Source organism: Seriola lalandi, unplaced genomic scaffold (genome assembly GCF_002814215.2).
Source record: "Seriola lalandi dorsalis isolate HSWRI2012SDOR001 ecotype SW California unplaced genomic scaffold, Sedor1 jcf7180002054870, whole genome shotgun sequence".
NCBI lineage: Eukaryota > Metazoa > Chordata > Actinopteri > Carangiformes > Carangidae > Seriola > Seriola lalandi.
Window position 1 is genome coordinate 60,168 of NW_019525423.1, and position 12,093 is coordinate 72,260.

At 45.1% G+C, this 12,093-nt stretch overlaps 1 protein-coding gene across 1 annotated transcript in view; it reads left to right on the forward strand.

The window, feature by feature from the left end:
* LOC111671160 (sodium channel protein type 2 subunit alpha-like) overlaps positions 1-12,093 on the forward strand; it is a gene marked incomplete at its 3' end in the record, with an annotated part of 101,925 nt that overhangs the window by 25,890 nt on the left and 63,942 nt on the right. The window contains exon 8 of the mRNA XM_087179818.1: positions 2,942-3,005. Within this exon, the coding sequence (XP_087035944.1) occupies positions 2,942-3,005 (64 nt within the window). The remainder of the gene's footprint in view (positions 1-2,941; positions 3,006-12,093) is intronic.

Here is a 12,093-nt window from a genome sequence, read left to right on the forward strand (position 1 = left end):
GGGGGGGGGTGAACACCTGAATGATGAACCTCAGGTAATGACTGTGAGTCGACTGTTTCTGTCTCTTTGTCTGGGGAGAAAATGCCTCAGCGACTAATCTCAGTGCTTCATAGTGACTTTGAGCTGCTGAACAAAAGCTCTCCAGACTTCACAAGTTTTTCGTCGGCTCCCTGATGAACTCGATAACGAACGAATGGCTGCGCTCCCAAAAAAGCTTAAGTGCCTTTGGTGCGGCGGCGGTCAGACGCCGTCAGAGTCAAACACAAGCTTCACAGAACCTGTTTCTGTTTGATGAAAGTGGAAAACTTTCCACATGTACAACCACAATAAAGGAGAGAAGAAGAAGAAGAAGAAGAGGAGGCATCTTTTTGTAGTGCTTTGTTTCTGTGTGACGAGACCTTTCACTGAAACCTGTTTAAACTGCTTGTGTTTCCCTCAGTGCATCTAGAGAAGTGTGTTTCCTACTGGAATGGCGTGTAATCGCCCGTGATGGCGGGAGTTAAACGAGTGTGGTCCGAGTAACGTGTTGAATAAAAGATGAGGATTCTGAATAGTTGTTCCCGTAAGGCAAACGGAGGGAAATGTCAAGGCGGCATTTAAGGTCAGTGTTTCTCTGAAAAGTTGCTTCAGATGCCGAGATCCCCCGTCTGTCCGCTTCCTGTCTCAGAGGAAACGGCTTTTCACAATAAAACAAAAAAAAATCCGTCACTACAAAGCTGTTGCACAGATGAAAAATGGTTGAAGCTTGTCTGGTTTGTTTTTCACGAGATTTATAGTTTTGGTTTTGAGTTTTATTGCATTTCATCAGAGTCAGACTGGTGATCTCACCTGGCACTTACCTGACGGGCTGACGAAGCTTGTACCTGTTAAAATTTATAATCTATAATTATATATATTTATAATATAATGAATAAAAAAAAGCTCTTCACTGTTAGACGCAGACGTCTTCACCTCAGCTGATTTTTAAAGACTAATTTTAAAGCTCCATGTTTCTTCTTCTTCTGTGTTTTATTTGAAGTGTTGATCCATCAGAAGATATAAAAATCTCAGTGTAGTTTTACATCTCCTCTCTCAGGCTTCTCTCTGCAGCTCTAGTAACAACAGGTCGGTGAACCAATCAGAAGAGAGGAGGCTCAGAGCCTCTCTTCTGATTGGCTGACTGTTTTCTGAGTGATCCAAAAAAAGTAAAGCAGATTTCAGGTAAAAACACTCAGAGAAACCAAATCCTGCAAGGTTTGGATGGTGGGTCCAGGTGGGCGGGGCTTGGTGACTGCTTTGTTGTGACATCACAAAGTTCCAGAAGTCCTGACGGCTGGTTTTAAGGCTCAGTTTCTGAATACAGGCTGTGTGCATTTCTCTGTGGACTGAGGCTTTGATACTTTCACAGTATTAATATAGAAGCTAGAGCTGATCTATAATCACACTACACATGGACACAGACCTTTAGACAATACGAGACCCTTTAAAGACTCATAAGCTCTTGTGCTCAGTTCCTCAAATACCTGCAGCTTTAGCTGTGAACTTCGCTCTACAGCAGAACTGCTCTGGAGTCAGTGCTACAGTCTGAAGGTTAAATACATCCAAGCCCTTCCTCAGGATTAAATACTTCATCCTCAAACCACAACCAAAGTAAGGAGCACTTGTTTCCTGCAGACGTGCATTAAAAGCTTTTACACGTTGTGTCTGATCCTGCAGTTCCTGAGTATGTTGGGAGAGTCTGAAGTGACGATACTAAAGTGTATTAATGTACTTGGAAATGGCTCGTGGTCAGATTTAAGTGTTGAATAAATGCTCAGCAAACCGTGGATCCTGTAATGCTTTTGGTTTTATGGCCTTTGCTCAGATTGTTTCTAACCAGGCCAGAGCGCAGGGGCGGAGTTTGATGAGTTTATTGATCCGGCGGTAACAGACAGACAGGAAGAGTTACCTGAACTCACCTGGACCACAGTCCTGACATGGACTTTTATCATCAGCCGCAGTAGAAGCAGCGACGACACAGATCACTGATGACTGACAGCTGGTTTTATGAACCTTTTACCCTGAGATCCAACACAGAGGATCAGTATTGGTGCCAATATTGATACTTATTAATGTGATTGGCCATGAATACAGTTTTCCTGCCAGCAGCTGACTCAGATTTTAACGGCACAGAAAGCCTGACCTCATGTTACCTGACCGCACAGTGAGCTATATAGAGTTTTAATACTGGATCAGGACTCAGAGCTGACAGAGAGAAAATGAATGATTATTGTGACCCAACTTTACTACAATCAAATGTTCATAAACTGATTTACCCTGTAAATAATCTCTGTATATTCACATGAATATAAATACACAGTTTCTCTGCTCACAATAATCCAACAGAAATCAAACTGATGTTTGATTTCCAAAAAGAAGATGAACGACATGAGAAAACAAACATCTTTACCCGATTATCAGTGTTCTAATTGAACCTCTGCTGTGTGTATTATAATCTGTTTTGTCATTTTTTTGTTTTAATATTCAACATATTTGATGATTTCATTCTAAAATGATATGATAATAATATATATAATATATTTTCCCAAAGAGGTAATACTCAAAACTATTTTATTTAGTATTCCTGCTGTCGTTTTATTTTGAAAGTCCTCCTGTGTGAACACATGAGAGACACCTGTTTAAGATTAGTATGTGGAGCTGGGACCAAGTTTAACACTGTGATTTACACCTTCACAGGTGTTTTTATTTATTCACTTCCTCCTGATTAGATGTCAAAGAGAGAGAGAGAGAGAGAGAGTTTGCACACGCCCACACAGTCCTGAGGGGGCGGAGACAGCTAATTAGGCAATAAGTGAAAGCACCTGTGTGGGCGGAGCATGGGAGTGCAGAGGAGCAGGCAGGAAGAATCTCCTGAGCTGAACTGGAATCTAAAGTGGAATTTTATCCTGTTTTTTTTCCCTAGACAACTTCTACAAGGTGGAGGGAGCCAAGGACGCCTTAATCTGTGGGAACAGCAGCGACGCAGGGTGAGTGCACGTCTTCTGTGTGGCTTCCTCAGACAGACTGAGGAGCTGGGGCCGAAGCAGGTGGAGGGGGTGGAGCTTGTTGAAGGGTGAGCGATGGATGATGAACCACCAAAATCCACAAGACAGCAAGTTAGAAAAGTAAAGAAGGCTACAGACTCCAGGACACGTCAGCTGCTGCTGGTCAACATCTGTAACTCAACTGTCTGCAGTCCAGTTGCAATGTGGGTAATGTAGGCAGGAGGTTGCACATTGATTTTGGTCCTCTGTCGTGAGTCGGACCGTGTCTCAGAACAGCAGCGATACGTCTTTCATCATCTGATACAGGTCTTGTATGAACAGGATTATAATTCTGGGTGTGATCGTCAGAAAGCAGCAAAACATTTACTGAAGATGTTTTGGTTTGTTAAACGTCTGTAACATCTGCTGCTCGTGGACAGAGTTCACATCATCCTGTAAAAACTTTTTAAACTTATAGCTACAAAACCTGAAATGTATTATTTTATTTATTTAAAGTTGTAATCTGTAACCGAACCACGACCACCCTCCATCAGAGTGAAAGAGTTTGAAGATGAATATCTGTGAGCGTCGAGCCGCCTGAGGTTTGGATTGGCTCTGAGCGGAGAAACACACTCGTGAAAAGCTTTTGTTGTGTCAGGGAGGAAGAGGCGAAAACATCACTGTCTCTTTATGTTCCTGTCACTCATCCAACATGGCGGCTTGTCACTCGTAACCTTCGCCTCCCACTGAAGCATCAAGGCTTCTGTTCATCTGTTTAATAACAGCTGAGGGGAGTTCAGTGTTTTTCTGGAGCTGGTAGATGGAAACGGACTGAGCTCACGTCTCCAGTGAGACAGGAAGTGAACGAGCAGCAGTTCAGGAAGTGTTTCTCTGGTGGACGCTGAAACAGACGTCTTCTGTTCGTCTGTGAAATCAGCCATAGGAGCTTTTTTTACACTGTGGTGAAAGAGTGATGGAGCTCTGCATGATCCCGGCAGTAGGAGGTCCAGGTACAGGTGATGTCAGTGTAGTTTATATTCTTTACTCGACTCAGCTCTTCTTTAGTCTCTCTGGTCGTTTCTTGTTCTGGTGTTTTGCTAAATCTCCCCTCAGAAGAATCATCCACTGGCTTCATGAAACATCTTTACGAGTCATCAGAAATCTAATGAGCTCGTTTATTCACCTGCTAAATGAAGAAAAAAAATGGGTTCTGTGAAAATAAAACTACATGTGTGAAGTTCGTCTCCTCGCTGTCGTTTAAATGTTTGGACGTTCTCTGGTCGAGCGTCCCGCGGCCAAATGAAGCTGCATGTGTTTGATGGTCTGTGTGAGTCGTGCCGCTGGTAGCATGTTCTGCAGTGTTGTGTGACATGTCAGCAGGGACAAGTATCTGTGCTGACTGTCCACTGCGCTGAGAGCAGGACGCTGACACACACTGAGTGACACAGCTATGACAATATCCCTGTGTGTGTGTGTGTGTGTGTGTGTGTGTGTGTGTGTGTGTGTGTGTGTGTGTGTGAGAAAAACACACGCTGTCATCCAACAGCAGCGCAGCCTCTGGGAAGACGAGCTAGCCTGAAGCTAGCCACGCTACGAGAAACCTATCTGCAGATACGAACGTAGCTAGCAGGCTAACAGGGAGCTAACTGACGCGGAACAGGGCGAGGAAGGAGAAGCAGAGGAGGTTCAGGAGAGGTGAAGCAGAAAGAGAAAAGCAGGAGAAGATACAGACAGAGGGAAACGATAAAGTGGATGGATAGAGGGGTATTAGAGGAGACGGGAGGAAGAGGAAAAAGAGAAACGAGGATAAGAAGATAGAACGAGGGTATAGGAGAGAGACAGGAGAGAGGAGAAAGAGATGGGGTATCCAAAAACAGGAAAGAGTGGGGCACAAAGTGAAGGAGGAGACGTTAGGAAGTTGAGCAAGAGAAGAAGAGAAGGACAAAGAATAAAAGAAAAAGCTTGTGTGTCAGAAGCTGGATCATGTTTCAGTCAGACTCAGATTGTGGAAGATTTCCTCTGAGAGTGAGTCAACAGTCAACACTGCTGGTTGAGTCTGAGTTATTAGCCAAGAGAGACGCTGCTGGAGGACGAGAGAGAGAGAGAGAGAGAGAGAGAGGGAGGGAGAGCGAGCAGTGATGACAGTGATGTTGATCACAGTGTTGTTTGCTTCCTGTGCTGAAGCTGCTCTGCTCACGCATGATGCTGATTCGCCCGGCCCGGGGGCAAAGGTCATTGAGCTAACCCACTGTGACATACACACTGACACACTGCGACTCATACAACCAGCTGCAACACACACACACATACACACACACACACACACACACACACACACACACACAATCACTGGCACTTTATTACCCAAGTACAGTCGAGTGCTGCGGGAACATTTGGTCCAAGGTCGTCTGCACCTTTAAAATCAGAAAACTGGTGTTTTTAAATGTTGTATTGTGTCGTGGCGTCGGATCACAGGCTCCTGTTCATTCTTCAGACTGACAAACGTCTCTTCCACACTAGTTGCCTTTTCTCTGGCCCTGGTACAGGAAGAAGACGTGTCCCAATCCTTAATCCCACCTACACTGACGCCTTTGTTTTCCACCTGGGGAAACGAGCAGATGCAGGATTCAGACGTCTGGAACCAGACGAGCCATTAGCTGCTATTCAGTCTCATTAATAATGAAAGGCAAATATCACAGAGCAAACATAAACATGTTAGTAATTATACCTTTATATTAAACTTATGGCTGCAACAAACCATCGTCCTTTTATTAATTATATGATCTATAAAATGCTGGAAATAATAGTTTCTAGTTACTAGATTTCTAGACGTTAAGGTGACATCTTCAAATTGGTTTTCCAGAATAATCCAAAACTATTGATTTCACTTTCATAGATGACTAAATATTCAGATTTGAGAAGCTGAAACCAGTTGGTTCCGTGTTTTTTGCTTAGTGATTAATGGATTTTAAAACGGCTGCGTGACGTGAAAGAGACGAGTGGATGCTGGTGATCTGAAAACGGCAGGAAGTTAGTTGCTGCAGTCGGACGCACCGGTTCGTCCCGCTCACCGACACAGTGAGCGGCTGTGACACGACGCTCATGGAGCCACTTCAGATTCTTTTAAACCTTTTGGCCCAGTTGCTGCAATTTGCGTCAAAAGTCGTTCCCGTTCTCGGAGTCATAACTCAGTCAAATGTGAGCGCATGAGATTTCTACACATATTTTTAGATCCAGTGTGACATACACTTCCAGAGGATGTTATTATCTCTGATGTCCATGTCAAATAAATGTTTCTGAATCCACTTGTGATCCAGTGAGAGCCGTCTGTACACACATGATACACTGCAAATATGAGCTGCTAATAGCTAATTCGGCACATCGAATATATCCAAAAAAAGAAGGAGGGAAAAGACCAACCAATAAAGAGAAGTCATTTTCAGCTGGTGCCTGAATTAAAGCCCGAGGACCCAGAGAATGAAGGAGCTGAAAGCAGCACAAACCTTTATCAGTCGGACCCGGAGGCTCTTCAAACACTCGTTTATCTGTGTGCCTGACAATGGCAGAGCGCTAACTCCAGGTATTTTTGCGTTCTGCTGCATCATGGCCTCGGCTCGCCTCAGGAGACGGCGTGTTGGCCCGGCGAAGCAGTCTGGCAGCATCTGCTCAGCCGCGCTGTGCGTTTTTATCTGTCTGCATCTGCCCGTGTGCGGCCTGGGAACGCCGCTCGCCTCGGGGGCGGGGTTACAGAGCAGACAAAGGCCTCGGATTTACAACACAAAAGTGATGCTGAGGATGGTGAGCGTAGGTTCGTTTGATTTATCAGCCGACATTAAGTGCTTGGACCCACAGAGGACTGTCGTGCTCTTCTCCGATAGGATGTTCCAGATGTTGAGTTCTTGTTCATAAATGTTTCTGCTCCTGAAACAAAGAAGAATTAAACCAAAACGTCACATACATCTGGGATGAAGCTGCATATGCAGATTAATATCTGAATGTATTTTACACTTTATAATTCATTGATAAACTTTGAGTCCAAATCTAATATTTGTTGCTGCCGATTTGGCCAAAAGTAAAGGGACAACGCACTGATTTGAACATTAACATAAACATTTAGTTTAATAATTGAAGTTATATATGGTGTGATGTGGCTCTGGACGGAGCATTTGACAGGCAGGGAAGGTTGCATCATGGGAAGTTTATTTATTTCATTTTGTGATAACAACTGAAATGTAATAATATACGACATATCTCATGTAGTTTTCTCTGTTTCCTGCGGCTCACAGTCAGAACGACGATCTGCACTCGAATCTATTTCAGTTCAAACCTGACAGCGAGCAGACGCACTGAATAAGTCCAATTCAAACCGGGCGAACCTGCTGAGCAGAACCTCACCGATTGGCTGGATTTCAGTCGGTCTTTAGTGAGTGGAGCCAATCAGCACCAGGTCCAGCTGTAATGCCTTTAATTAGTCTGAAACTGTCTGAACAAAGACGAAGCAACAACTTTAATTCTAACAATATCAGTAAATATTCAGCTGCAGACGGAGTTACTGAAGAGAGGAGAAGATGTGACCTATAAAAAATGTGCGTGCAGTCCAGCATGTGACCCGTCATCACCTCGGCCCCGTCAGTATTCTGCTGACATGCCAGCAACATGCCAACTACACGCCAAGCACGCAACGGCGATACGGGGTGACAGCCGGGGCCGCCGGGGCCGCCTCGTTAGGGATGCTAATCAGCGGCCGTCATTAATTAGGGGCTCTCGTTACAGGAGCTTGTTGGCATGCGGCATGTGACCCTCGAGGTCACCGGGAGGAAGCGGTTGTTCGCTGTGAGGAAGCGATACGAGGCAGTTGGAGGGGGGAGGGGGGGGGGCTGCTGCTGAGGGGGAGGCTGATTCACCAGGACAGCGTCCAATCCGTCCCACGTGGTTCATTCATCCTCAATCTGCTTTCATGTGCTTTTAAAAGTCTCGAATCTCAGTCCCAGTCGGCAGCTGTCATTTAATCATCAGTTTTTACTTTTCAGACTCGGCGTTAATGAGACTCTGAATTATTTAAGCCAATATTTCCCTGCAAAATAAACAGAATACAAAAAGCATGTGTTTGAAGACGTGTCCAAAACCCTCAAAGACTCTTCTACCCTTTACAAATATTCCCTCCTGCACAGTCAAGTCGAATTGTATCTCATTCCACAAGGTGCGCTTGTTTTCAATGAGCCAAAAAGAAAAGAAACGCACCAAAATGAAACAGGTTAAAAATCTGTTTTGCTCGAATAGTTTCAGTGAGGGAGGAGAGGAGGGGGTGGGGTTCTGGGACACGTCTTCAAACACCTGGACAGGTTGTTTTTAAAACACAAACTGGAGCTACTGTCTCTCCAGATTCTTAGATTTTTGTTACGGACTTTTACATTTGTCTTTTTTATAATATATTTTATTTATATTTAATAATCACATGGTGGTTGCTGTTGGGAGAAAGACAGGAAATTCAGGAAGACAGAGAGAGAGAGAGAGAGAGAGAGAAAGGAATGACATGCAGCATATTGTAATCGTTAACTGTTTAAAAACAGTGTTTTAACCAAGACTGGCTAACAAGCTAACAAGCTAACAAGCTAACGTTGATGACCTCGGTGAGAGGCTCCGACTGTTTTCCCATCATATGTGGAAAACAACTGGAACCTTTATTTGCTCCATAATGTGACAAGAAAATAGGAGAGTGAATGGAGAAGGTGGAGGTGCGGCTTTAATCATCGTTGACCCAGCTTCCTCTCAGAAAGACTCGCTGTCATCGGAGCAGTTAGCGAGAAATATGGCTCGACCCGCCGCTGAGGAAATAGCTGCCGAGGGGGTCGATCTTCCTGGAATACACTGCGTCATATAGCTGATATTCATCATTCCATTAGCCTAGCATTCACGGCTGGTGGTAGCCATGTAGATGCACTACCAACTGTGTGTGTGTGTGTGTGTGTGTGTGTGTGTGTGTGTGTGTGTGTGTGTGTGTGTGTGTGTGTTCCATTAAATTTGTTTAGCATTCCTTTCTGCTTTTCCATCTCCTCTGTGTGTGTGTGTGTTTGGAAGCTGCTGCTGCAAACCGCCATGTTGACGCATCTCCAACTGTGTGTGTGTGTGTTTGTGTGTGTGTGTGTGTGTGTACTGGGTGTGTTTAGTTTGAGTTACGAGCTCTCTGGGAGGCTGTGAATGTGACATCTGTCCAACGTTCAGCCAAAGACACAAAAGAGGCTTCTACCACCTAAATGCTGGTCCACAGGGAGATAAGTGTGTGTGTGTGTGTGTGTGTGTGTGTGTGTGTGTGTGTGTGTGTGTGTGTTGACGACAGGCAGGTCTAAAGCATTTACGGTCCTTTTGTTTTGCCTCAGCTCTGAGGCACTAAAGGAAAATGAACTTTATTCCTGCGCAGACGAACAGTTTGATCCGTGTTGGATGTAAAGTAGATTTACTGTCAGTACTTCTTCTACTACAAGTATTACTGCAGTACTGCAGTACTTTTACCATTATGACCAGTGTGTGTACTGCACCAATCACTCGTCAGCCTGATGATCAGACTGAACCACAAGAGACAAAAACATAAATCTGCACATCTGCATCAACCGCAGCACTGGCAGACGATGATGACATCACGTTATTAATCCCGCCCACAAAACTCTGATTGGCGCTGATGTTCCTCCAACCAGGAAATGGCAGAAAGCACATGTCAGAAGTGAAACTTCAGAGAAGGTCTGAGATCCAGGTCCAGGTCCAGGTCCAGGTCCTGGTCCTGGTCCTGGTCCTGGTCCAGAGACCTGGACCTGGTGACGGACGAGTGTCTCAGCAGACACGGTCTCTCCTGTGGAACTTGGAGTGTGTGCGGACACACGAGCAGCTCTGGTGATGATGTGGTGACAGAGGACAGCCCACACTGGATGGATGAAATGAACTTTATCGATCCCTGAGGGGAGAATTAGGTCACGGCAGCGGCAGCGCACAGAGGTGTTGGCTGGGAAACGAGCAGAAACATGAATTAAAAGACGATACCGAGAGAAGAGAGGCCTGCTGGGACAAACGGCTGCTGGACGACGAGCGGCACCTGAACTGTTCACAGATCAGCTCTGAGTAAACGTCTGCATGTGAACGCAGCCACTGCAGGAAAAACCACATCGGAGGCGACACTCTGACCTTCTCTTCCTGCCTCCGTCCAGCTCCCGCAGACAGGATGATGTCCACCATCTTGATCATGACCGCCCCCTGTATGTAATCTGTGCTGACAGACCAAACCCTCCCACCACACACACACACACACACACACACACACACACACACACGCTGAATCATGGGTAACCAGAGGACAAATTACAAAGGAGAGGAAGCGGGAGCAGCTCCGTTCACTCAGGAAGAGGAAATCTGATTTACTGTCTGATTTTTCAACCATAAGACGATTTGATATTGAATTCAGACAAAGAAAGTAGAAAACTAGAAGTGTCATCACATCTGCTCTGATCTAGATTTAAACATGCAAAGGTTCAAGCCCCCCCCCCCCCCCCCCCCCCCGTGTGTGTGTGTGATCGTGTCAGTAAACAGTCTGAGGTGAATTATGGAGTCGGCATCAAAGATTAAACATGACGCGTCCACCCTGGAGACGAGGGAGGAAGTCGTCTCAAAGAAATGAATATTTATCGACAAGCGGCTTTATTGACACAGAATGAGTTGACACCGCTGACATGCGGGAGCAGATGGTCAGTGTGTGTGTGTGTGTGTGTGTGTGTGTGTGTGTGTGTGTGTGTGTGTGTGTGTGTGTGTGTGTGAGTGATCTGTTTGATATTGGGAAGGTGAGGGAGGAGACAGGTGAGGGTGACGTGTCCATCTACAGCTGAGTGACAGACGTCTCCTGACGCTGCGTTTGTCTGCTACAGACAGGAAGTAGAAACACAGAAATAAAACAGCTGATCAGACTGCTGTCGTTTAACTGCATATTAATTATATGTACGATTAGCAAAATGTTGACGACCAAACAGTCAAAACAAGTTTCTATCATTTATATAGAATTTATAATTAAAGAATTCAATCTGTTCATTATTTTATGTCACATTTTTGGCTCATTTTCATTTATAGGAAAGAAAATGTCTTGTTCAAAAAGCCACGATTTACAATAACTAAATAACTTTGCACTTTTTAAATAAAACCAACTGGAACAAACAACAATCTTCTTAAAACTCCAGCCTGAACAAGCGTCTTTAAAAGGTCGACCCGGCGGTGAGCGGGAGGTCGCTCCATAAAGCTGGAGCTAAAAGTTCCCCTTACGTTTGAGCCTGGATCGAGTTCATTGTTACAAGAAGAGGAAGAAGAGGAGGAAGGACAAAGGTCATAAGATGCGATCGTGGCGGTGTGTGATTATTGAAGTACTCTGAGTACACGGTGTACTGCATGTGAGTGGTACTGATTCGGCAGCTGAAGAGCCAGATGTTTCCCTCAGGAGCAGGAGGAGACCAAACACTGAGCTGAAAGAGCGGGAAAACACTGACTCCTGACACCGAGCTTTTCCACTCAACGCAGCTGCTGTTTGACACAAATGTCTCTGACGGATGATAAAACATGATTTACATCCAGCTGTCATCAGCTGATCCAGCATCATCAGCAACACTTCACTCACGACTTCCACTGTTGTTTTTCTCTCAGCTGTGAAACAAAACGGAGCCATTAGTCTGTTTAATTACTCCATTTACATCACCACGGTTTGACAAATGCACTTACATAATGTCTTCAGGGCTAAAATAATTGCTTTTACAACTGTAAACACAGCAGCGAGTGACATTTCTGTTCGGCTTTTTGTTTTTGATCATGTAAATAAATGGAAAACAAAAGTGGGAAGGAAATCCCGGCTCCACAGAGGAAGAGAAGCAGCTCAGGAGACACGGAGGGAAAAAGTTTCTAGAGTTGGAGATTTCTACACAGGAAGACGAAGAGAAGAAGAGACGAGGAGAGTGAGGACGGGTCACTGTTGTGTCTCTGGAGGGAGAATTATCGATCAACAGTGGGACTGACGGACGGATCCCGAGCTGATCTCAAACCCACGTCTTCACCCCACCCCCCCCACCCC